Source organism: Bufo gargarizans, unplaced genomic scaffold (genome assembly GCF_014858855.1).
Source record: "Bufo gargarizans isolate SCDJY-AF-19 unplaced genomic scaffold, ASM1485885v1 original_scaffold_1806_pilon, whole genome shotgun sequence".
Taxonomy (NCBI): Eukaryota; Metazoa; Chordata; class Amphibia; order Anura; family Bufonidae; genus Bufo; species Bufo gargarizans.
In genome coordinates, this window is record NW_025334525.1 from 339,925 (window position 1) to 367,796 (window position 27,872).

Sequence of the window (27,872 nt, forward strand, 5' to 3'; positions counted from 1 at the left end):
TAGGTCATCATTCTTACTTCCCAGATAACCCCTTTAACCCCTCCCGACCACAAGACATAAATACATGGGAGATTGCAGTGTTCCTGTAGAGTTGCCGCATATTTATAGTCCCCCTTCCCCTGCCGATGCTGGGTTCCTGCTTAAGAGGGTGTTCAGCAGTTAGAAGTATCTGGTCCAGGAGATGATATCAGGTCTTGATCGGTTCAGGTCTTGATAACCGTACCTGGGTCACCTCTGCACAGGAGCGCTCAGCTGTCGCTGAAACAATCAGATCCCGATGTCGGCTCCCAGGGCCAGGGGCAGTAATGAGGTGAGGAAGAGGCAAGTACAGAGCCCGCACAGGCAGAGCCGCATTCACCGCTCCCTGGTCCTCTTGTACTTATGAGCGATTCCATAATGGAAGCTCTCATTAGTATTCGCCCCATATGACACACTGACATTTTTACTCCACGTTGGGGGGTCAAAAAGTGCATCTTATATGGTGAAAAATATGGTATATGACTTTTTGACCATTTTTTATTCCATTTTTTTGGACAGTAGGATGAAGGAAAGTAGTAAATCTGTTTATTTTACCATTCAGTGAAATAATGAGATCATGTGATGGATTGAGGCATTACGGACACAGCGAGGACAATTATGTGCCCCTAGGGATTCATTTGTCTTTTTTATTTTTATATTTTTCAACATTTTCTTAACCCATTCCTGCTCTGCACTGTACTGTTGTGCCACAAGGGGCAGAGAGTTAACGCCCAGTGCAGTAATAGTCAGGCACTGTGATGGCGCGGGCTGAGGACTGTGTTACTGCTTGTATAAAACAGCTGGCACATCTCGGCAGGTTAACCTCTCACATACTGTAGTCAACAGCGGCATCTGAGCACCTACTCAGAGGGAGGAGCTCCCCTTGGCACCCTATGAACGCAATCATGGTGTAAACAGTACTTGTCATGGCTGCCGGGGTCTTCTGAAGGGCCCCAGGCCCGCCATTACATTCCACCTCTATAGAATGGCTATGCACTGTTAGAAAGGAGTGTTACAGTCTATAGTACTAGTGATCACAAGACAAGTAACTTTATCATGTACATCACGCATTAACCCCATGTTGTCCATTATGTGGGGATGTACGAGGCAGATGGATTTATCAATCTGGACTTCCATGTGCCTCACAATAATAGTATGTGACCCCATCAAGTATCTCCTCATATAATGAGCAATCGATCCCCAAAAAATCCGCAAAAAGGAAAGGCTTCAGGATCAGGCTTGGAGACTAGTGTTCTGCGAGCATGCTCGAGTACTGGCACTCACTGTAATGCCGTACCCATGTTGGTTACTGGCATTACAGTCATTAGCTGGCCGGAAAGTGTCATCGGGTGCTACATCTGTATTACATTAGCACATCCTAAATATCTGTGACAATCAGCGCAATTGTTTGGCCGCTGGTGACAGCGACATTACCCGCGCTACATCTCCTGTATAACGTTTGCACATCCTAAATATCTGTGACTTTCAGTAAAAAATTTTTACCCGCTGATAACAGCGACATTATCTGCGCTACATCTCCTGTATAACGTTTGCACATCCTAAATATCTGTCACATTCAGTCAAATTTTTTCCCTGCTGGTGACAGCGAAATTACCTGCGCTATATCTCCTGTAAAATATTTGCGCATCCTAAATATCTGTGACATTCAGTCTAATTTTGTCCCCGCTGGTGACAGAGACATTACCTGCGCTACATCTCCTGTATAACATTTGCGCATCCTAAATATCTGTGACATTCAGTCAAATTTTTTCCCCACTGGTGACAGCGACATTACCTGCGCTACCTCTCCTCTGTAACATTTGCGCATCCTAAATATCTGTGACATTCAGTCTAATTTTTTTCCCCGCTGGTGACAGCCACATTACCTGCGCTACATCTCCTGTATTAGGTTTGCGCATCCTAAATATCTGTGACATTCAGTCTAATTTATTTGCACATACACTTACAAAACCTGCGCTCCTGTACGTGTGACATACTCGCAAGTATATATACCATTTAATATGCTCAAGGCGAGCAGTAAGGGACTGGGAAGTGGCCGTGCTGCAGATGGTGCACGCAGAGGCCGTGGCCCTGGGCGCGGTGAAACTGTGCCTGCTACCAGAGCACAAGAAACACACTCATAAATGATACCTAGCTTCAAGTCCCAGTTTGCAGGGCGGTGCAGGACACCACTCTTGAAGTCACAGCAGTGCAACCAGGTGGTCGGTTGGATTGCAGCAGATAATGCTTCCAGTCGGTTAAGCACCACCCTGTCTTCCACAAAGTCCAGTCTCAGTAGCTAAGAGTCAGGTCAACAAAATCCTCACCTTGATCCTCCTTCCTCCCATCATGGAGAGTCTTGGCAAACAAGTGATCCCACACTCGGATATTCCGAGGAGCTCTTTTCATCACTATTCCTTGATTTGTGCCTCTTGCCAAGCCCGCTTGAAGAGGGACATCTTGTGTACTGATTCCCAAACTCTTGAGCATCCACAGTCAGAAGAAGATGACGGTGGGGAACGGCAATTAGTGTTTCATGAGGTGGCTGATGATGCTGAGACACAGATGCCAATAAGTCAACGGCAATTAATGTCTCAAGAGGTTGATGATGAGGATGAGACACAGCTGTCAATAAGTGAGGTTGTTGTTAGGTCAACAAGTCAGGAGGATGACCAGAGTGAGGAAGTAGAAGAGGAGGTGGTAGACAAAATCACTGATACAGCGTGGGAAGGTGGCAAGCCAAGCAAGGACAGCAGTACAGAGGGGGAGGGATCCTCAACAGGCTGGAAGAGGCAGTGGGGTGGCAAAAGGGAGAAGGCGGGCCACACCAAACAGGCCCACAATGGTTTCCTGGAGCACCCCCTTGCGACAATCTCCCTTGCCAAGGGGTAGGTGTTTCGCGGTCTGGCGCTTTTTTTAGGAAAGTGCAGACGATAAAAGAATTGTCATTTGCAACCTGTGCCATACCAAAATGAACACTAGCAACCTCACCACCACCAGCATGATCCGCCACATAGCATCAAACCACCCTAATAGGTGGGCCGAACACCTGGGTCCACAATCAGTGTCTGTGGGTCACACCACTGCCTCCTCTTCCCCTGTGTTACGTGCTGGCCAATTCCCTGTCCAAGACTCAGGCCCGGATGACTCCCGTCCTGCACCTGGACCTTCGCAAGCACCATCAGCTAGCACATCCATGTCTGTGTCCCAGCGCAGCGTATAGGTGTTCATACCCCAGGCCTTTGAACGAAAGTGCAAATACCCAGCCACCCACCCATAGGCGATAGCACTAAATGTGCAGCTTTCCAAATTGCTGGCTCTGAAAATGTTGCCATTTAGACTTGTAGACACTGAGGCTTTCCGCAGCCTGATGGCGGCGGCTGTCCCTCGTTACTCAGTCCCCAGCCGGCACTATTTTCCCCCGGTGTGCCGTCCCCGCCTTACATCAGCATGTGTCCCGTAACATCACCCGTGCCCTGACCAACGCAGTTATTGGCAAGGTCCACTTAACGACTGACACATGGACAAGTGCTTTTGGCCAGGGATGCTACATTTCCCTGACGGCACACTGGGTGAACGTTGTGGAGGCCGGGAGCGAGTTGTAGCCTGGGATGGCACAGGTTCTACTGACGCCAAGAATTGCGGGCCCTAATTCCATCAAGATTTCCGCCACCACCTACATTAGGGGCTGCAACCCCCTCTTCTCCTCCACCTCTTCCTCCACTTCCACCTCTGAATTGTCATCTTGCAGCACCAGTCAGTAGCTGGAAGCAGTGTAGCACTGCAGTGGGGAAGCGGCAACAGGCCGGGCTGAAACTAATTTGCTTAGGTGACCAATAGCACACCGCCGCAGAGCTGTGGCTGGGTATAAGGGACCAGACTGAGCTGTGGCTCTCGCCACTCGACCTAGAACCAGGCATGGTTGTGTCTGATAATGGTTGTAACTTGGTGGTAGCTTTAGAGCTCGGCAACCTCACAGACATACCATGCCTAGCCCACATGTTCAACTTAGTGGTTCAGCGGTTTCTCAAAACCTACCCCAATTTGCCTGAGCTACTGGTGAAGGTGCGCCTCGTGTGTGCCCATTTCCGAAAGCGCTTGCAATTGCCAGCTCACCGACTGTTGTGTGACGTGAGCACGCGCTGGAACTCCACGTATAACATGTTCGCCAGGCTTTGTGAGCAGCAGAGGGCAGTAGTGGAATACCAGCTGCAACATGGTCGTCGCCTTTCCAGTCAGGTTCCGCTGTTCATTATCGACGAGTGGGCATAGATGTCTGATTATCAAAATTAGGGCTATTCACTTTAGAAAAAAGACGACTGAGGGGAGATCTAATTACTATGTATAAATATATCAGGGGTCAGTACAGAGATCTCTCCCATCATCTATTTATCCCCAGGACTGTGACTATGACGAGGGGACATCCTCTGTGTCTGGAGGAAAGAAGGTTTGTACACAAACATAGAAGAGGATTCTTTATGGTAAGAGCAGTGAGACTATGGAGCTCTCTGCCTGAGGAGGTGGTGATAGTGAGTACAATAAAGGAATTCAAGAGGGGCCTGGAGGTATTTCTGGAGTGTAATAATATTACAGGCTATAGCTACTAGAGAGGGTTCGCTGATCCAGGGAGTTATTCTGATTGCCTGATTGGAGTCGGGAAGGAAATTTTAATTCCCCTAAAGTGGGGAAAATTGGCTTCTACCTCACAGTTTTTTTTTTGCCTTCCTCTGGATCAACTTGCAGGATAACAGGCCGAACTGGATGGACAAATGTCTTTTTTCGGCCTTATGTACTATGTTACCTCTGAGAGGTTTTACGCAACTTTGAGGAATCAACACAGATGGTGAGCGGTGATGGTCAGATCAGCAGCAGGCCCTCGCCCCTAATGTTTTAGAGGGTCCCCAGCAGGCCCTTGCTCCTAATGTTTTTGAGGGTCACCAGCAGGCCATCCATCATAATTTTTCAAGTGTGTGTATGATGCCCTCCTTTATGTGTAATAAAGGGTGTATTGGAGTGCAGGTTCCTTGTAATTTTTAGCAGCCCTTTCACTTAGTGCATAGGCTTTATGAATATAGGAGTCCCTCTACCTGAACAATTGTACCACAATGTGAATGAGGCCCTCCTTTATGTGATATACAGGTTGCATCGGAGTGCCTCTTCCTTGTAATTTTTGGCAGCACTTGCACTTTATATACAAGTAAACAATTTTCCTCAAAAATCTATTTTATCTTCGGTTTTGTGCGTATTATTGTCAGTCTGTAAAAGTGGCGTACTACTCGGACAACATGGTTCCCTGCAGCGACCTAGGAGTCCAAGATGCATCCAGACATCCTCCCCATGCTGTTCCCGAACCATTTCAGTGGTGTTTCCATCAATTTCTGACCTTTTCCTGTGAACCAGACACCCTCCCCTTATCAGAGCAGGGGGTGCCTGGTTTAATGCTCTGGTTCTCCCATTGACTTCCATTGTGCTCGGGTGCTCTGTAGAGCACCCAAGCATCCCGAAGTGTTCTACTTGAGCAGCCGAGCACTTTGGTGCTCAATCAACATTATTGGAGACCAGAAATGTGTCCTAGTGGAGACTACAGACTTCCCGCACATCTTCTCCCATCCCCCGACTGAATCTAACTGAGAGCTGAAAATGTAACCCCTTACATGCCTTACAGTCAGGCTCTACCCCCCCGCACCTGCCATCCTGACCATTATAGAAACTTTTACAAAGCCTTTCCCTGGTGAATGCAACAAATGGACATTAACCCCTTCATTACTGCACGAGCCTGTCCCATCGAACGCGATGATTATCACTATATCAACAACCGGTATCCATAATCCAAAGGGGGCACCAGCATTCCCACCCGTTAGCTAGGGGGGCACATGACCTCCTGTACACAAATGACGGAGCGCCCCCTGTACACAACTTTTAGACTCACAGGGGCTGGAGGAATAGCTGATACCAGAGAGAACAAGAGCCCTGACTACCGACCAGGACCTGCCCAGTATCTGCTGCACTGTCAGAGCTGAAGGACCTGCGGTGACGTCACTGTCATGTGATCAGTGCAGGAGGCGGGGCTCAACACTGGAGAGGATACATTGAGGAGAAGGACCTGTGATGATGTCACTGTCATGTGATCAGTATCTGAGGGGGTGGAGTTCTGCAGTTGAGGCAGTGATCACATGACAGTGAGATCATCACAGGTCCTTCACCAACTCTTCATTGCCAAGCTCTGGTTCCTCCAGCTCCTCCAGTTCTCTCCTCTTCTCCTGAATGACCACCAAGGATGGACAGGAAGGAGATCAGCAAAAGAATATTAGACCTCACCTTGGAGATCATCTCCCTGCTGAGCGGAGAGGTAAACTTTTCTAGATTTCTCTCCTCTTTATTGTATTCTGTAACAAGTCAGACATCAGGGAGGAGAATCCATCATAGGAAGTGATAGGAAGAGTCCAGGGTCCTGTAGAACGGCCTCCAGACCTTTCAAGTGAAGGAGATACTGAAGATCAGCCCCCAATATGGTGAGTGATGTATCATGTGACCAATAGTCATGTAGGAGCCATGAGAAGGTAAGTAGGCACGTTGTACCAGGATGAAAGGGCCGGGAACAAGATGATCAGATGGCGTAGGGCGTCCTGGAGGGAGGATTTCTACCACTAGTCTGATATTTATATAATCACGGTAGAAGGAGAGACCACGGTCCACTGAAAAAGCATCTGTCAGCAGGATCAACCGTATTAAACCAGACATACTGCCCGGTGGGGTTGATTCTGCTGATTAAACTGATCCTGTCTTGTGAAAATCGGTTGTGGTGTTCCTGAGAAAAAAAATACATTTATTCTTTATGCCAGTGAGGTCTTCAGTGCACTGCAGGTGGGGCCTAGCCTCTCTGGACACCTACCCTTTCAAGTGCTGGCCATGCACCTCAGTGTACTGTCACCCTAGAGAAAACTTTGTATCCAGCTCACCTTCCTGGTGTGGTGTATAGACCCGGCTCCAGAGGCCCTGGGGGAGTGTTCCCGTAGCAGGCAGCAAACAAAATAGGAAAAAAGGTATCTGGAGACAATGGAGGTCCTCTTAGCTCTTCTTTATTGATTCATAAAACCGACACAGTCACTGGATCCACGGCATGGTCGCTAGCGACCATGCCGTGGATCCAGTGACTGTGTCGGTTTTATGAATCAATAAAGAAGAGCTAAGAGGACCTCCATTGTCTCCAGATACCTTTTTTCCTATTTTGTTTGCCTACTGTCACCCTACCAGGCATTATACCTGGGTTATTAGGACTGACCCTGCTGACAGATGCTGTTTAAGAATTATTTACCCTCTCGCCCATAAAGGCACCCATGGAGGATCCCCCTCTCTGCAAAATAAAGGGAATCCTTCCTTTCAACACCTCAGCTTAGGTTTCGTGTCCATCTGATAGGTTACATTGTCCATGGCTAGGACTCGCTTCTTCAGGGCTCTGGACTCTCAGTGTCAGAGTTTTTAGGTGGGGTTCCCTGAAATCTCTAGTCGGGGGCAGGGTTCCACTCCTAAGCTGGTTCTTCCATCTCCCTCGCCAGTGTGGTCAGCCATGTTAGATCATCTGGGAGAGGAAGGGAGTGAGATGGCTTCCTCCTTTGCATTTCACAGTGGCACGCAGACTGCTGTAGAGCAAGGCTCATTGGTGGTGACTAACTTCTGCCTGTCCACAGCCTATTCTAGGCTGGAATCTTGATGGCTCCTTTCTCTCACCATCAAGACATCGGAAACGGCAGGGGAATGAGCTGGATGAAATGACCACAGTGATACAAGGCCTTCCAGTCCGGTGCATTGGGGGAAACATTGGTGAATCTATTTCATGTAGGGGATGGCTCCACTGGTCTCCAGTGGGAGGTGTTTGTATTCTAAGGTGGGTAAAGAATGTGCTGTGTAAAAAGAAACTGTCATCAGGGTATCCCAAGAATTTATTTTCCTCCGGCATTGATGTGTGGTAGCGGAGGAGTCTTCACCACTAGTCTCTGTTATCAAATAGCTAGTTAAAACTGATAAGATAAGTTTTACCTTAGTGGTTTTAAAGCTATGTATGATGGTCCTTCTACCTCGTGTCAATGATGATGACAGAGATCAGGAAGGTGAATGTTTTTATATAAGGGATTCTTCTTCAGAAGATGAATACATGGGAGGCAAAGCCTTGTTTGGGGCAGAGAATGCGTACCTGTTATTAAGAATGGTTAGAACCTCCGTGGGCCTTGATGACATTAAACAAGTCAAGAGTTTCATGTTTGAAGGACCTAGGAACCTGCACTGTTTTCCTATCTATAAAATGTGCAGTAGAGAAACCTGTACAGGAAATCTTTTACATCCAGGATTCTTAAGAGAAAATACCCCTTGAATGAGGAGAACACTAAGATATGGGATAGAGCCCCCAGAGTAGATGCTCCTGTTAAAATGGTTAAAAAACTGTTTCCATCCTTTCGAGGACTTGGGATCCCTCCCTGACACTATGGGCCAATAGCCTGACCTATATATTATGAACATATAGGAGGTTTCTACTGGTTCTTTGAAGCCTTCCATAGCTTCCAAATGTGTTGCCCGTTCCCTAAGAGTCTGTTTGGCTAAGTCAACCAACCATATTAGAGAGAAGATCCCTAGAGACCAGATCCCCTCCTCCCTTCCAACTCTAGGCAAGGCTATAGAATTTTTAGCTGATGCTTTAGTTGACCCTGTCAGGTTTTATCTATGGTTGCCGCCTTTTTACTTTGAGCTAGAAGGGCAATTTGCCTTTGGTCCTGCAAAGGAGACCTTGGGAGCAGGGGTACACTGTGTGTGATTCCTTCCACAGGAGATTTTTTGTTCGGTCCTGTTCTAGATGAGTTATTAGAAAAAGTTGATAATTGGAAAAAAGTTTTTTTTTCAGTCTGTGGAGTCAAGGGGGTGCTTTTCATTCCAGGCTTGTTAAGGGTTGGAAGCAGAACTCTAAAAGCCAGGAGTCTAGAAAGTCCAGGTTCCCTACTAAATCCAAGGGTTTTGTGTTCACCCCTCAAAGTGCATCTCTCTTTAAGGATTCTCAGTTATGACTCTGGATGTCTGGTGGATAGTCGTCTGTCTTCCTTTTCTCGAGAGTGGAAGAAGATTTCATCAAGTCTCTGGATCCATTCTGGAATTTCACCTCCTTCCAGAAGACAAATTTATCCTCACTTAAAATTTTAAGAATTAAGTAAAGCAGTAGGCCACAGAGGACAGGGTGAGGGCTCTTGTCTGAAACAGATTTCTGGTGGCAGTTTGTCTGGCCGAAGCAGGGGATTTTATCTCCCTCTTATCAAGAAATCCAGTGGTTCCTTGTGAATAATCAGAAATTTGAAGAAACTAAGGGGGTCATTTATTAAACAGAAATACACCTAAATTAGGTGTATTTCTGGCACAGATTGTGGTGCAAAGGTCCTTTGCTCCCCGCTTGCACCAGGTCTAAAAAAGTGGCCGCAGTGTGGGCAGGGAAGGGGATGGGCAGCAGGCCAGTCTCATTTACCATTTTCTACACCTGTTTTAGGCTTAGAAAATGGTCTAAATGTAAGACAGCAAGGAAGCTGGCTTACATTTAGAAGCGGCGTGGATCCATCGAAGTTATGCAGAGGCCGGTGCCTCTACATAACCGCAGCGGATCCACCGCCAGTGTAGGGCTTTATTAAGGCCGGCATCTAAAATGCAGGTGTTAATAAATGTGCCCCTAAATCTCTTCCTATATCACAAAAAGTTTTGTTTGGAGACATTGAAATCTACAGTAAATCTATTAAAGGATTGTGGGATCATCTCCAATGCAAGGGCCTTCCTTCATAACATCAAAATACGTTACTTTCATTCCATATTTGAAGCATTTCCTTGTGGTAGTACATTCAGTAGAGCATCTTTGTGGATGGAACATAAATGATAAAAAGTTAAATCTGACCCCCTCAGGAACCTGCCTGTTTCTGGGAACACTGCTGGATTCCTCCTCTCAGACATCCTTTTTGCCCCTGTAAAAGCAGAACTTGGTCAGATGCAAAGCTATGGATCTCTCTCCCCTCATCTCCACTTTCAAGAAAGCCACATCAGTGCTGGGCCTCCTTTCCTCCTGCATGCAGACAGTAAAATGGGCCCAGCTGAGAGCTCATCTACTTTAAAGGGACATTTTTAAAGGCCAGGCTTTTGAACCTGGCCTTGAAGATTTTTCACTTTGGGGAATCCCACCTTCTCATCCTCACAGTGGTTTATCTGGGCAGACAGACAGCAATATAGCAGAATTCTTGAGCCAGATGAAACTCAAGCAGAGTGGTCTCTAAACTTCTCCTCATAATAACATAGTTTGTAAGGCTCAGAAAATAAATCCGTCCATCCCGTTCAGACTGTTATCCTGCAAGTTGATCCAGAGGAAGGCAAAAAAGAGGTAGAAGCCAATTTTCCTCTTAGGGGGGAAAAAATCCTTCCCTATTCCAATCAGGCATCAGAATAACTCCCTGGATCAACGACCCTTCTCCTCATTGTCCGTAAGTGGGAAATTACTTTGTTCAACTTGTTTGCCTCCAGGTCAAGTTGCAAGATCAGCAGATTATTTTTCTAATCCAGCAGACCAGCCATCTGTGGTGAATGCCTTGGTCCATAATTGGGAGGGAGAGAGTGTTGAAATATTGCAACAGCTGCAGCTTAATACTGGAGGTACTATGTTGACTGGACAATAGATGGTGCTGTGTTAGCTATCAGTGCTTAATCATGTAGTTCTCCTAGTGTACGTGTAGTACCCCAGACCAGATTGTTTATTGCTAGACATTGCATTTCACTGTTTGTTTCCTGACTATTACTACCAGCAAGGAAAGCAAGGTAAAGGTTGGCTGTAACAGCGTTAACCACCCTGTGTAGTTACAGTGTGGAGAGGATGCAGACTGCAGGGCTCCTTCTCCTGTTACAGATTTCTCCAGAGAGAACCATCTATAAATTGCCTCAGGTAAAGCCTTGAGAGGCTAAAGACTGCAGAGAGACCTTCTATATTCAGTTTCTTAGAAGACAAATGGATAGCACTCTAAACATTTGTGGAGCATGGGTCTAATGTTAATTTATTGGTAACTATGACAAACAAGCTACAAAATTAAGTCTAAAAAGAGTTTAAAAAGAAGATTACCCTCTAAGAATAGTATGAATATACAGTTGCAATAAAAAGTATGTGAACCCTTTGGAATGATATGGATTTCTGCACAAATTGGTCATAAAATGTGATCTGATCTTCATCTAAGTCACAACAATAGACAATCACAGTCTGCTTAACTAATAACACACAAAGAATTAAATGTTACCATGTTTTTATTGAACACACCATGTAAACATTCACAGAGCAGGTGGAAAAAGTATGTGAACCCTTGGATTTAATAACTGGTTGAACCTCCTTTGGCAGCAATAACTTCAACCAAACGTTTCCTGTAGTTGCAGATCAGACGTGCACAACGGTCAGGAGTAATTCTTGACCATTCCTCTTTATAGAACTGTTTCAGTTCAGCAATATTCTTGGGATGTCTGGTGTGAAACGCTTTCTTGAGGTCATGCCACAGCATCTCAATCGGGTTGAGGTCAGGAGTCTGACTGGGCCACTCCAGAAGGCGTATTTTCTTCTGTTTAAGCCATTCTGTTGTTGATTTACTTCTATGCTTTGGGTCGTTGTCCTGTTGCAACACCAATCTTCTGTTGAGCTTCAGCTGGTGGACAGATGGCCTTAAGTTCTCCTGCAAAATGTCTTGATAAACTTGGGAATTCATTTTTCCTTCGATGATAGCAATCCGTCCAGGCCCTGAAACAGCAAAGCAGCCCCAAACCATGAGGCCCCCACCACCGTACTTCACAGTTGGGATGAGGCTTTGATGTTGGTGTGCTGTGCCTCTTTTTTTCCACACAAAGTGTTGTGTGTTTATTCCAAACAACTAAACTTTGGTTTCATCTGTCCACAGAATATTTTGCCAGTACTGCTGTGGAACATCCAGGTGCTCTTGTGCAAACTGTAAACATGCAGCAATGATTTTTTAGACAGCGGTGGCTTCCTCTGTGGTATCCTCCCATGAAATCCATTCTTGTTTAGTGTTTTACGTATCGTAGATTCGCTAACAGGGATGTTAGCATAAGCCAGAGACTTTGTAAGTCTTTAGCTGACACTCTAGGATTGTTATGACCAGAGGATGTGGATCCTCTGTGTCAGCTGATAGAGGACTGGGAATTAGTCCAATATTGCTGACTGCTGACTCTCAGAGTCAGGACCCTGGTGTCTGCACCTGTTACCTTGAATGCAGCTACCTGCAGTAGTGTGAACAGGGTCCAACAAAGGCAGAAAAAAAGGAACAGATGGTCTTTACTGGCAGACAGTATTCAAAAGTCACTTGACAGATACAGGCAACATAAAGTTCAGAGCAATATAGTGTGCAGATATAAGCAGTCTCATAGGCAGTGCAGGGTCTGGATCCAGGCAGACTTACAGGAGGAGATGGGCAGATGTGTAGTCAAGAAGTGCAGATATAAGCGGTCTCATTGTCAGGCACTGCAGGGTCTGGATCCAGGCAGACTTACAGGAGGAGATGGGAAGACGCGTAGTCAGGCAGTGCAGAGGTCTATAATCCAGGTGATCCAATAAACAGACGGCAGGCAGATGCGTAGTCAAATGAAGCGGAGGTCAGAATCCAGGAAATCCAATAAACAGACACAGTGGGATGCTTCAGTGGGAGTCAAGAGGTACAACAACCACGCTTGGGCACTTCATGATGAGTGAAGCTGCCTTAAATACAAATAGTCCCGCCTCCGGGTGGAGACGGTAGTCAGGAACCAGCTGCCTACTCCTATAAGAAAGGGAGAGGTGCGCGCGCGCGTGCTATAGCGCATCAGATGACACCTGGCAGTGAGGACGGATCCGGCGGTATGCTGGCGGGCACCTGCGTCTCCTACAAGGTAAGCCAGTACAGGGACCCATAGTGCTGCGATGTGCAGACAGCGATCTGCCACCCTGCAGTGGAGACGCAGATCCCATACTGACAAGGATTCTTCTTCACCTCATTGAGCAGTCTGCGCTGTGCTCTTGCAGTCATCTTTACAGGACGGCTGCTCCTAGGGAGAGTAGCAGCAGTGCTGAACTTTCTCCAGTTATAGACAATTTGTATTACCGTGGACTGATGAACAGCAAGGCTTTTGGAGATGCTTTTATAACCCTTTCCAGTTTTATGCAAGTCAACAATTCTTAATCATAGGTCTTCTGAGAGCTCTTTTGTGCGAGTGCCATGCCCTGCTCGGACAGTGTGCGGAGTGACGGCAGAAATCCTATAGCAACAATTAAAAGTATATATCTTTAGAAGCAGCAAAGATAATAGCAGCAATATTTAGTTTGTAAGGAGGAGTAAAAGGGATGGATCCTGCAGGTATCCAAAATGTTGGATCCAAATAATTGGATCTTAATATGGAAAAAGGAGAGATACTTCTATTTAGTTAATCTGAAAACTAATCAGAAATGCCAATATTAGCATTCAGTCAGATATGTCGGTCACTGTATTCCCAAGGGTATACTTTCCAGGCCTTCCACGGGTTACAGACTGTTTACAGTCAGGTTCATAAATATTGGGACATCGACACAATTCTAACATTGTTGGCTCTATACACCACCACAATGAGTTTGAAATGAAACAAACAAGATGTGCTTTACCTGCAGACAGTCAGCTTTAATTTGAGGTATTTACATCCAAATCAGGTGAACGGTGCAGGAATTACAACAGTTTGCATATTTGCCTCCTACTTGTTAAGGGACCAAAAGTGATGGGACAATTGGCTTCTCGGCTGTTCCATGGCCAGGTGTGTGTTATTCCCTCATTATCCCAATTACAATGAGAAGATAAAAGGTCCAGAGTTAATTTCAAGTCTGCTATTTGCATTTGGAATCTGTTGCTGTCAACTCTCAAGATGAGATCCAAAGAGCTGTCCCTATCAGTGAAGCAAGCCATCATTAGGCTGAAAAAACACAACAAACCCGTCAGAGAGATAGCAAAAACATTAGGCATGGCCAAAACAACAGTTTGGAACATTCTTAAAAAGAAGGAACGCACCGGTGAGCTCTGCAACACTAAAAGACCCGGAAGACCACAGAAAACAACTGTGGTGGATGACAGAAGAATTATTTCCCTGGTGAAGAAAACACCCTTCACAACAGTTGGCCAGATCAAGAACACTCTCCAGGAGGTAGATGTATGTGTGTCAAAGTCAACAATCAAGAGAAGACTTCACCAGAGTGAATATAGAGGGTTCACCACAAGATGTAAACCATTGGTGAGCCTCAAAAATAGGAAGGCCAGATTAGAGTTTGCCAAACGACATCTAAAAAAGCCTTCACAGTTCTGGAACAACATCCTATGGACAGATGAGACCAAGATCAACTTGTACCAGAATGATGGGAAGAGAAGAGTATGGAGAAGGAAAGGAACTGCTCATGATCCTAAGCATACCACCTCATCAGTGAAGCATGGTGGTGGTAGTGTCATGGCGTGGGCATGTATGGCTGCCAATGGAACTGGTTCTCTTGTATTTATTGATGATGTGACTGTTGACAAAAGCAGCAGGATGAATTCTGAAGTGTTTCGGGCAATATTATCTGCTCATATTCAGCCAAATGCTTCAGAACTCATTGGACTGTGCTTCACAGTGCAGATGGACAATGACCCAAAGCATACTGCAAAAGCAACCAAAGAGTTTTTTAAGGGAAAGAAGTGGAATGTTATGCAATGGCCAAGTCAATCACCTGACCTGAATCCGATTGAGCATGCATTTCACTTGCTGAAGACAAAACTGAATAGAAAGACAGTTGCAGTAGAGGCCTGGCAGAGCATCACCAGGGATGAAACCCAGCGTCTGATGATGTCTATGCGTTCCAGACTTCAGGCTGTAATTGACTGCAAAGGATTTGCAAACAAGTATTAAAAAGTGAAAGTTTGATTTATGATTATTATTCTGTCCCATTACTTTTGGTCCCTTAACAAGTGGGAGGCACAGATGCAAACTGTTGTAATTCCTGCACCGTTCACCTGATTTGGATGTAAATACCCTCAGATTACAGCTGACAGTCTGCAGGTAAAGCTCATCTTGTTCGTTTCATTTCAAATCCATTGTAGTGGTGTATAGAGCCAAAAATTTTAGAATTGTGTTGATGTCCCAATATTTATGGACCTGACTGTATATGGCTATTGTATTTCCCACAATAGCCATATATCTCCAACAGGGTTTAGAGAAGAACCTGAGGCCCTCTACTCTTAAGGTGCAAGTGTCAGCACTTTCTTGAACTCCAAATTAGCAGATCATCCCTGGGTTAAAAAAGTATTGGTACCAGCAGGTAGACATAGACCCTTTTATAAGACTAGGATTCCTCTCTGGGATCCTATCCTAGTAGTAAATGTCTTAGCAGGTTCTCCCGTTGTAGCCTTGGATTCTGTCCATATCGGTAGGGTTGAGAAAATCGGGTTCAGATTGCTGTATCCAATTAGATAAAAAACACTTGTCTTTCTGAAGTTTCTGCAAATATCGTAAGACTTACTTCGTCTCGCTTCTATTACGTGTAACTTTGTTTATTGCCATAAATTACAATATCATAAGAAAAGATGCTCGGCATCGTGCCTCATTAACAAAGCCGAGTTAATGAGGCTGTCTCATTCATCTTTTTCTACGCCTGTTTTAGGTGTAGAAAAGGGTCTAACTGTAAGACAGCAGGGAAGCCTCTCATTGTTTCCCAAACGTTTTCGGTCTAAAGTGACCTTTATCAACTGAATCTGTGGCTACAGGAGAAGGAAGCGCATCTGGATATAACTATACAGTTTGGATATGACTTACACTGTATTGATATGACACGACTTTGATTAAAAGCCTTTGAAAATACCTCTGAAGTGTCATGAACCTTTGTATTATACAATAATGGAACTGACATGATAGAAATGAGACAAAGTAAGTCTTGAGATATTTGCAGAAACTTCAAAGACCTCCACGGAGGCAATACATTTTACAGATGGAGCCCATATTATTTAGGTAGCTTTTAAAAGAAGTGGGTTCGGATACAGCAATCCGAACCCGATTCGTTCAACCCTACCTATCAGGTATTTCTCCCTCAGAAGAGCTTTCCTCCTGGTCATTACTCTCGCCTGCTGGGTCAGTCAACTGCAGGCCCCTCTGCTTTCCCTCCCTACACTACTATCCTTGATGATAGGGTAGTAATGAAAACCCTACCTGCCGTTTTCCCTAAGGTAGTTTCCAAATTGCACAAGAACCAGGAGATCATTCTTCTGTCCTTTTGTAATAATCCTTCTAATCACAGTGACGTGTCTTGCCATTGCATAGATGTCAGGAGGTGACCAATTCACTACCTTGAAGTTTCCACTGATTGGAGGAAAGCAGAGAACCAGGCCAGCAAAAGTACTACCAGCAGATGGATGAAGCAGGTTATTTTCTTTTGGTATATGTCAGTCAGGACCTTCCTCCTTCTTCCTTTTTATGGTGCTGATTCCACAAGAGCGGTGTCCACCTCCTGGGCGGAGAGAGTGGAGGCCTCGTTGGATCAGATATGTAAGGCAGCACCTGGGCTTCCCTCAAACCTTTCTCAGGCACTATAGGTTGCAGCTTTTTCCCGTGTCTGATCTCAACTTTGGTAGGAAAGTCTTGCAGGCAGTTGTCCCCTCCCCTTCTTATTTACTTTATTTCTAGTTTATTTCTCCCTGGGTGCCCTTATGGGTGAGGAGGTAAAAGATGGATTACACTTGACCGTAATGGATTTTATCAGAACTCATAGCAGCACCCCGTCCATTTTTTACCTCGTAATTTTCTTTGGTATTATTTGTGTTGTTCCTTAACCCCTTAAGGACCAGGCTCATTTTCACCTTAAGGACCAGGCCATTTTTTGCAAATCTGACCAGTGTCACTTTAAGTGCTGATAACTTTAAAACGCTTTTACTTATACAGGCCATTCTGAGATTTTTTTTCGTCACATATTGTACTTCATGACACTGGTAAAATAAAGTCAAAAAAATTAATTTTTTTGCATAATAAAATACCTAATTTACCAAAAATTTGGAAAAATTAGCAAATTTCAAAGTTTCAGTTTCTCTACTTCTGTAATACATAGTAATACCCCCAAAAATTGTGATGACTTAACATTCCCCATATGTCTACTTCATGTTTGAATTATTTTGGGAATGATATTTTATTTTTTGGGGATGTTACAAGGCTTAGAAGTTTAGAAGCAAATCTTGAAATTTTTCAGAAATTTACAAAAACCCAATTTTTAGGGACCACTACAGCTCTGAAGTCACTTTGCGAGGCTTACATAATAGAAACCGCCCAAAAATGACCCCATTCTATAAACTACACCCCTCAAGGTATTCAAAACTGATTTTACAAACTCAGTTAACCCTTTAGGTGTTGAACAAGAGTTATTGGCAAATGGGGATGAAATTTGAGAATTTCATTTTTTTGCCTAATTTTCCATTTTAACCCATTTTTTCCACTAACAAAGCAAGGGTTAACAGCCAAACAAGACTGTATCTTTATTGCCCTGACTCTGCCGTTTACAGAAACACCCCATATGTGGCCGTAAACTACTGTACGGCCACACAGCGGGGCGTAGAGTGAAAGGTACGCCGTATGGTTTTTGGAAGCCAGATTTTGCTGGACAGTTTTTTTGACACCATGTCCCATTTGAAGCCCCCTGATCAGTGGCGTAACTACCAGGGAAGCAGGGGAAGCGGCTGCTTCGGGGCCCGGGCTGACAAGGGGCCCGGGAGCAGTGTCTCACACACACTTACTGTGTGTAAATAACTTTACATTTTCAGGCCGGCTCCACCCCCGAAAACAACCCCTCCAAATCCCCTCCCCTTTACATTTGGTGTGGTCACATAGGGGCCGGGCCCGCCCACCCCTCCCACCCCTCCCACCCCTCCCATCCATCCCATCCATCCTACACCCCCCCCCATCCATCCTACACCCCCATTCATTAACACAGGGCCCGCTTCGGCGGGCGACTCCATCCATGACTATCTGCTGACATAGCGTGACACCTGCCAGAGAACAGGTCGGCAGCACGCTATGCATATTAATCTCTTCAGGCAGCACAGTGGCAGCCCGCCCCCAAATGAAGCCCTCCTCAAGGGGCGGGGAGGCTGGGAGAAGCGCGCATCATGGCAGAGAGGCGAGCGAAGGGAGGCACAACAAGCATGCTGCACGGCACTTTTCAGGTATGTGCCTGGGCCCCTCTCCCTGCTGCTGCGCACGAGTGCACAGTGGTTCTGGGGCCTCTCTGGGCATAAGGAAAGAGGAGGGCAGGACACAGTCAAAGTAGTTAACCCTTTCCTCCTCTCCCAGTCTGTCAAGTTCACAGACTTGGAGAGGAGAAGAGGTAAGGGCAGGTACAGCAGCAGGCAAAGTTCTAAGTCATGGCAGGCTGCAGCATGTAGCTGCCACAGGCTGCCATCCCAGTCCCACCAGCCTCCTATATAATAAAATGCCTTCATCTGCTTCTGTTATAATACAGGAGGCTGGCAGATGCTGGGATCACCACCTGGCAGCTGCATGCTGAAGCCTTCAGCATGTAGCTGCCAGGTAGCCAGATCACAACCTCTGCCCACACTTCCTCTGCCAGCCAACTGTACTATAGCATGCGGTACGTGGCAGCCTCCCCTCTCTACTTGCTGTTGCGCCATCTACTAGTGCTTATTATGGCACTCTTTTAAGTTACATATACACAAATGTGATGCCAGGATGGTTCTGGGCTGGCATCAGGTGCATGCATATGTGTGTCATAATAAGCACTAGTATATGGCAGAGAGGGGAGGCTGCCACATACCGCATACTATAGTACAGGAGGCTGGCAGAAGAAGGAGTGGGCAGAGGTTGGGATGAAAGTTCCAATCACCCCCTTTCACAGTGTTTTAAATATAGGTAAATAAACATTAAAAAAAGCATTGCCATGTCCAAAAATGTCTTCACTATTAAAAAATATAAATAATTTTAATTCAAAAAGGGTACCAATAAAAACTACAATTCATCCACTTGAAAAAAAGCTTCAGCTCTTTAGGCAGAAATAAAAAAAAAAGTTTTAGCTGTCAAAAAATGGTGATACAAAGACAAATAGGTTTTTTCAAAGGTTTTATTTTAAGTAAGGGTCCATTCACACGTCCGTTGTTCTGGGTCCGCATCCGTTCCACAATTTTGCGGGACACAGGTGCAAACCCATTAATTTCAAATAAGATGGAACATGTCCTATTCTTGTCTGCAATTGCGGACAAGAATAGGCATTTCTATCATAGGGAACTATCAAAATGCGAAACGCACACGGCTGGTATCCGTGTTTTCCGGATCCGCATTTTGTGGACCGCAAAACACTTGCGGACGTCTGAATGGACCCTAAGGGAGGGGGGCCCTGTAAAAAATTTGCTGTGGGGCCCAGTCAGTTCTAGTTACGCCCCTGCCCCTGATGCACCCCTAGAGTAGAAACTCCATAAAAGTGACCCCATCTAAGAAACTACACCCCTCAAGGTATTCAAAACTGATTTTACAAACTTTGTTAACCCTTTAGGTGTTGCACAAGATTTTATGGAAAATAGAGATACAATTTCAAAATTTCACTTTTTTGGCAGATTTTCCATTTTAATATTTTTTTTCCAGTTACAAAGCAAGGGTTAACAGCCAAACAAAACTCATTATTTATGGCCCTGATTCTGTAGTTTACAGAAACACCTCATATGTGGTTGTAGACCGCTGTACGGGCACACGGCAGGGCGCAGAAGGAAAGGAATGCCATACGGTTTTTGGAAGGCAGATTTTGCTGGACTGGTTTTTTGACACCATGTCCCATTTGAAGCCCCCCTGATGCACCCCTAGAGTAGAAACTCCAAAAAAGTGATAGATATGATTTTTGGTTGCTCTATATTACACTTTTTGTGCGGCCAGGTAACAAGAAATAGCTTTTTTGGCACGTTTTTTTTTTTGTTATTTACAACATTCATCTGACAGGTTAGATCACGTGGTAATTTTATAGAGCAGGTTGTCACGGACGCAGCGATACCTAATATGTATACAATTTTTTTTTATTTATGTAAGTTTTATACAATAACTTCATTTTTAAAACCAAAAAATTGTTTAGTGTCTCCATAGTCTGAGAGCCATAGTTTTTTCAGTTTTTGGGCGATTATCTTGAGTAGGGTCTAATTTTTTGCGGGATGAAATGACAGTTTGATTGGCACTATTTTGGGGTGCATATGACTTTTTGATCGCTTGCTATTACACTTTTTGTGACGTAAGATGGCAAAAAATAGCTTTTTTTACACCGTTTTTTTTTTTTTTTTTTACGGTGGTCACCTGAGGGGTTAGGTCATGTGATATTTATATAGAGCCGGTCGATACGGACGCGGCAATACCTAATATGTATACTTTATTTTTATTTATGTAGGTTTTACACAATGATTTTATTTTTTAAACAAAAAAAATCATGTTTTAGTGTTTCCATAGTCTAAGAGCCATAGTTTTTTCAGTTTTTGGGCGATTATCTTGAGTAGGGTCTCATTTTTTGCGGGATGAGATGACGGTTTGATTGGTACTATTTTGGCGTACATACGACTTTTTTGATCACTTTTATTACCTTTTTTGGGAAGTAAGGTGGGCAAAATTTCAATTTTCTCATAGTTTTTATTTTTTTATTTTTATGGCGTTCACTGTGCGGGGAAAGTAACATGACCGTTTTATAGATCAGGTCGTTACGGACGCGGCGATACCTAATATGTGTAGTTTATTTTTTTTTATTTTTTTTTTATTCAGTGATAAATGTTTTTTTTTTTATCTTAACTTTTTTCACTTATTCTTTTTATTTTTTGACCCAGACCCACTTGGTTCTTGAAGATCCAGTGGGTCTGATGTCTGTAAAATACAGTACAGAACCTATATAGGTTTCTGTACTGTATTTTACTTACACTGAACAGATCTATGCTTTCAGCACAGATCTGTTCAGCACCATGGACAGCAGGACGCCTGAGCAGGCGTCCTGTTGCCATGGGAACCTTCCCCGTCTGCTCAGTTATGGTCAGAACTGCGCAGACGGGGAAGGGTAAGGACGGGGCTTGGGGGGCTGCCTGGGAGCTCTCTCCCTCTCCCATCGGGGGGCTGCAAAGGCACAGCAGCCCCCCGATCGGAGAGGGAGGGAGCTCCCTCTTACTGTTAACCTTTTCCATACAGCGGTCCGTACGGACCGCTGTATGGAAAGGGTTAAACGGCTGACATCGCATCAACGATGTCAGCCGTTTATACCAGGGTGCCAGCAATGTGCTGGCACCCTGGTATACCCACTGTACACCAACGATTACGCAATAGGAGGCGGGCGGGGGATCGCGATCCCGCCTGCCGCACCGCCCGCCTCCCGCAACGCCCCCACCGCCTGCGACACCCCCCCTGCACCACCCGCCGCCATCAAATCATGCAGGGGTGCAGGGGGGGGTGTACTATATTGATTTTAGGCACTCTAAAGTTTCTGATCCCCGCGGTCAGGGACCGCGGGGATCAGAAACTGCAAAAAGCGCAGCAAACCGCAGGTCTGAATTGACCTGCGGTTTGCTGCGATCGCCGACACAGGGGGGTCACATGACCCCCCCTGGCGTTTTAACAGGATGCCGGCTGAATGATTTCAGCCGGCATCCTGTTCAAGTTAACCCCTGCGGCGCCGGAATGCCGATTTTAAAGTCAGAACGTACCGGTACGTCCTTGGTCCTTAAGGACTCGGGAAATAGGGCGTACCGGTACGTCCTATGTCCTTAAGGGGTTAAAAAGATATAGTAAGAGTTAGTTATGTAGATTCGGTAGGGCGTTCTTCTCTGTCTAACCTTTAGATAGTTTTCTAGCAAAACTGAGTTGTGGAGATGCACCGCTTTTATGTTGCAGGTTTCCTGTTCAGCAGGGGAGATCCTCTCTATGGGTTCTGGAAAAACAGATTACCGGTAAATGTAATGTATCTTTTTTCACCTAAGTGTCTCTCTCCTTCGACAGGAGTACACAATAGTGAAGAAGACATCGGGGGACTGTGTGACTCCCATCATCCATCTCCAGGAGTCAGGAGGGCGGAGCAGGACCCCTCCCCCCATCACAGAGCCTCCCCCTCACCCCCTGATACATGAGCAGAAGATCCTAGAACTCACCCACAAGATGATGGAGCTGCTGACTGGAGAGGTGACACTGCTGGGAATGCTGGGAAATTCTCCAGTAACAGCACTGGAGGGGTCTGGGTGATGACGGTGTCATTGTGTTGTCAGGTTCCTCTAAGGTGTCAGGACGTCACTGTCTATTTCTCCATGGAGGAGTGGGAGTATATAGAAGGACACAAGGATCTGTACAAGGAGGCCATGATGGAGGAGCACCAGCCTCTTATATCACAAGGTAAGAGCCGTCATGTGCAGTGTATACATGTGTGTGCAGTGACATGTAATGGAGGAGCACCCGCCTCTTATATCACAAGGTAAGAGCCGTCATGTGCAGTGTGTACACGTGTGTGCAGTGACATGTAATGGAGGAGCACCAGCCTCTTATATCACAAGGTAAGAGCCGTCATGTGCAGTGTATACACGTGTGTGCAGTGACATGTAATGGAGGAGCTCCAGCCTCTTATATCACAGGGTAAGAGCCGTCATGTGCAGTGTATACACATGTGTGCAGTGACATGTAATGGAGGAGCACCAGCCTCTTATATCACAAGGTAAGAGCCGTCATGTGCGGTGTATACACGTGTGTGCAGTGACATGTAATGGAGGAGCACCAGCCTCTTATATCACAAGGTAAGAGCCGTCATGTGCAGTGTATACACGTGTGTGCAGTGACATGTAATGGAGGAGCACCAGCCTCTTATATCACAAGGTAAGAGCCGTCATGTGCAGTTTATACACGTGTGTGCAGGGACATGTAATGGAGGAGCACCAGCCTCTTATATCACAAGGTAAGACCCGTCATGTGCAGTGTATACACGTGTGTGCAGTGACATGTAATGGAGGAGCACCAGCCACTTATATCACAAGGTAAGACCCGTCATGTGCAGTGTATACACGTGTGTGCAGTGACATGTAATGGAGGAGCACCAGCCTCTTATATCACAAGGTAAGAGCCGTCATGTGCAGTGTATACACGTGTGTGCAGTGACATGTAATGGAGGAGCACCAGCCTCTTATATCACAGGGTAAGAGCCGTCATGTGCAGTGTATACACGTGTGTGCAGTGACATGTAATATAGGAGCACCAGCCTCTTATATCACAAGGTAAGACCCGTCATGTGCAGTGTATACACGTGTGTACAGTGACATGTAATGGAGGAGCACCAGCCTCTTATATCACAAGGTAAGACCCGTCATGTGCAGTGTATACACGTGTGTGCAGTGACATGTAATGGAGGACCACCAGCCTCTTATATCACAAGGTAAGAGCTGTCATGTGCAGTGTATACACGTGTGTGCAGTGACATGTAATGGAGGAGCACCAGCCTCTTATATCACAAGGTAAGAGCCGTCATGTGCAGTGTATACAACTGTGTGCAGTGACATGTAATGGAGGAGCACCAGCCTCTTATATCACAAGGTAAGACCCGTCATGTGCAGTGTATACACGTGTGTGCAGTGACATGTAATGGAGGAGCACCAGCCTCTTATATCACAAGGTAAGGGCCGTCATGTGCAGTGTATACACGTGTGTGCAGTGACATGTAATGGAGGAGCACCAGCCTCTTATATCACAAGGTAAGAGCCGTCATGTGCAGTGTATACACGTGTGTGCAGTGACATGTAATGGAGGAGCACCAGCCTCTTATATCACAGGGTAGGAGCCGTCATGTGCAGTGTGTACACATGTGTGCAGTGACATGTAATGGAGGAGCACCAGCCTCTTATATCACAAGGTAAGGGCCGTCATGTGCAGTGTATACACGTGTGTGCAGTGACATGTAATGGAGGAGCACCAGCCTCTTATATCACAGGGTAAGAGCCGTCATGTGCAGTGTATACACGTGTGTGCAGTGACATGTAATGGAGGAGGTACACAAGTTTGACTCTTTAAACATTACGTTAGGTCCCTGCATTTGCCTTATTAGTCAGACATATTTATAGGCTCCATTCACCTGAAGGATCTCAGGAGGTTCCTGCTGAAGTAATTCTCCTCCAGGATCTGCTGGGGATGTCTGGGGGCAAATGTCCCTTTTTTGATGCAGCAGATGATTGGTGCGCTCTTCATTTCCTCCTTGGCCCAGTTACTAGGAAAGGGGGATAAGAGGATCCATCGTCTGTCTCTCCCATTCCTGAATGATGGATGGCTTCAATTAATCTGCTAGGGATTCCACAACTTTCCTTCTAGGTCTTCTACCCTGGAGCTGTGGTTCATCCACCTGCAGTGGGCCAGTCTCTGAGGTAGTGAGTTACTACTCAGCCACAGTTTTGTAACTCCCTTCTGGCGCTCACTCTCCTCCTGTCTCAGGCCTACAGTCACTCAGTGGCGCCTCCTATGTTTCTCCTGTGCTCCTGCTCATTTAACAGCATGTGCACAGGAAACTGGCGTTCATTAGACCCGGAATGCAACTCCAGATCCCTAGAAGCCGTGGATTCCTTTGCCGCACAGAACCCCCGAAGATGCTCCACAATCATTATCTCTTAATAATTCAGGCACATCATACATGAGAGGGGCTCACTATATAGACTGGTGTAAGATCCGTCAGCTTCTCCAAAATGATACAAAGAATAATTACTCCTTCAGTACAGATAGTGTTACAGCCGATCAGATGAATGACATACAGAGACATTATTTAACACAAAACAAAAATAAATAACCCCCCCCCACCCCCTAGCGCAGAGACGGTCCGCCATTTGTAATAACCATATCGCATCTCATCATACTGTCCAACTCACAGTCAGTAAAAACCATATCCCTCCCATGTAAGTGCGTAGGGCCTATCAATAATCATACCTAACCACTTAGTCAGGACTCCGGCATCACTAATATGTCCAACCTGGTTCATTTCTTGTCATTTCCGACTCCTACACGAATACTGATTTGCAGTCACTCATCCCGGTCTGCCCCCCACCCAGTGGCGTACTGCCAATATGGGCACACCATGCAGCTGCTATGGGGCCCATGGCATGGGAGGGCCCGGCCCCCTACATCTGCAGACTCATCCAGTTTATTAACTAGTAACTTATGAGGCATTGAGGCGGTGATGGGGGGAGGGCAGCTTCAAGCAGAGTTCCTGTGGGGTTGGGGGGGGGGCACTGTAGGCTCATAGAGGATTCATAAAGGTTAACAAAATGCAAATATCTAGACCTCTTCAGCACCTCTGTGACGTTTACTTGACAGTATTTTTATTAATTGGTCACTCAGACCACATTACGTCTAGCTTGAAGTGCTGACTAATATAACATTTTAAATCTTTATTTAATTTCCTTAAAACTGTCTTCCACGATATAGACATAATACTGTCAAGTAAACGTCACAGAGGTGTTGAAGAGGTCTAGATATTAGCATTTTGTTAACCTTTATTGTTAACTGACTCGGCGCTACTGCGCCAAGCCGTCTTTTAATATGGCTCGGCGCAGGCGCAGTAGGAGCCGAAGGTAGCAGAAAATTCCGTCCCACTGCGCATGCGCAAAGTCGGAATTTTCTGCTACCTTCGGTCGTCTTCTTCGCGCATGCGCTGTGGCCCGGAATTTATTGCTAGCTTCGGCCGTCTTCTTCGCGCATGCGCAGTGGCCCGGAATTTTATGCTACCTTCGTTGCGTTCACGCTATGGGTGAATCCTCCGCGCCTGCGCCGACAAACCCCTGGCAGAGCCAATGAGAAGCCAAGGTGAGAGACACCTCTCATGTCACTACCGGAAGTGACGTGGGTAGCAAAAAATTCCGGGTAGCAGAAAATTCCGGAACACCAGTCTGAAATCAAATGCGGCCACCGGGAGCAGGCAGTTCCAAGAACAGCCGCCGGGGCCCTTCATCGGGCTGTTCTCGGAACTGCCTGCTCCCGATGACCACATTTGTTTCAGACCGGCTCCCGGCACAGGTAAGGGCTTACCTGTGCATCGCCGGACTTGTAAAAAAAAGATGGCAGCCCGCATGTGTTCGCTGGCGAACACTGTGAACTGGCCATCACTGGTTCTGTATACTTGATGGATTAGCAACAATTGGGACACGCGATGTCCCTCACATACCGATAGTTGCGGCATCAGAGCCAATATCTCATTCCATTGGTGATCCGAAATAGGGCCGACATCCTCCTCCCACATCCGCCTAGCCGGGAGTGATTTCTCTCCTATGAACTTTCCAAAAAGATTCCTATATATTGAAGAGATCAGCCCCTTCGTAGAGGACCTAGTAAGGATCTGTTGCAGGAGTGGAACCCTCACACAAGGTCACTGAGATAGATTTAGTCTGCGTCTGGAACGCGTGTCTCAGCCGCAGAAATTGATAGATAGGCAGTACGAGGAAGAGAAAACTCCTCTCTAAACTGATCAAATGACTTGAATTCTCCATCTTTCTGCAGCTGATATAAGAATGTCACTCCATTCTTCTCCCACAGGGAAAACCCTTCCAGGCGGAATATCTCAGGCAGCTGAGGGCTGTTCCAGAGCGGTGTAACCTGGGTGAAGCCCGATATGGACAGCAGCTCCCGGCACTTGTGCCAAACCCTACTGATTAAGTTAATTGTAGGCATTCCTGCAACATGAGCGGGGAGGCCATCCTGTTCCAATAAGACTATAGGGGATCAAGATCCGTCAGTCTTAATATATCCCTTCTAGTTCGTCTACGACACAGCACACCCAATGGCGCCAAAACAGTCCCTTTTATAAACTCCTCCCAGGAATAGTGTAGGGTCAGTTATAAATGTTGTCACGTTCCCAACCGCCATCAGTGCCCGAAGAAACATTATGGCGTGCAGGACATAACATAAGGTGTGATAGACAGAACGGGAGGTGGACAGATTCAGCTGTGCAGACGACGGAGGTCAATGGGTAAAAGGAATCCCATAGTAACTGCCTCAGATACAAGTCCGTCAGGATGGGAGCTAACTGCATCTTTCCCACTTCAGGGGAGGTAGAATACGGCTTAGGAGGAGGATTCTCACCATGGGAGGGAGTTTAGAGCGATTATTCTCACGTTCATTCAGTGACCATAGCTCAGGTATACAGACAAGGGGAGGCCGGTGTATGTACTGAGAAAGGCGTAACTGTCCTTCTATTGAATCCTCCTACAGAGGAGGATGGGGTCTCAGAGGTTCCTGTTCCTGTCCAGCAGGGTGGTAGCTCTCATGGGCTCACTGATGACATTTTCAGATATTTTTCTCTTTCCCCATTCACTATAACAGCTCCTTAGGAAAAAGGAATTGTCTTCCCTGGTAAAGGAGACTTGGAGGGGATATAGATGTAGAGCATTCAGAGCCTTCCCAATGCATCCTTTACTACGTCCCAAAAGGGGCGTATCACATGGCAATGCCACCAAATATGTTATAGAGACCCCACATCACCTCCGCATCTCCAGCAATGTGCCGAGTCAGATAACCCTCAGTCAGAGAGTAGTTTATTATGACTTTCCTGGATGCGAATGCAAGGTGAAAAGCCGCGTGATGATGCCCAACACTCCTTTCGTCTCCTTGTCTGTCAGCACCAAGCCCACTCCACCAGGAAGGGAGGTTTAATATCTCTCCCCTGACCTCCCTGCAGCACATATAGCGCAGAGGCTTTCTTGTGTTTCAGAACTGGAGAGGCAATACGTTTTTCAAAAGGGGTTAATGTCTTTTGTAGTTCATATTTCCTCAAGGCACTGCGGCAGACCATTTGAAAATGAGACTGGTATAGAAAG

The 27,872-nt window shown here is 46.0% G+C and overlaps 1 protein-coding gene across 1 annotated transcript in view; it reads left to right on the plus strand.

Moving 5' to 3' along the window:
* The window catches only part of LOC122923689 (zinc finger protein 432-like), a 61,370-nt gene that overhangs the window by 20,856 nt on the left and 12,642 nt on the right, over positions 1 to 27,872 (plus strand). Inside the window, exon 6 of the mRNA XM_044274541.1 lies at positions 22,377 to 22,431. Coding sequence (XP_044130476.1) covers positions 22,377 to 22,431 — 55 coding nt within the window. The remainder of the gene's footprint in view (positions 1 to 22,376; positions 22,432 to 27,872) is intronic.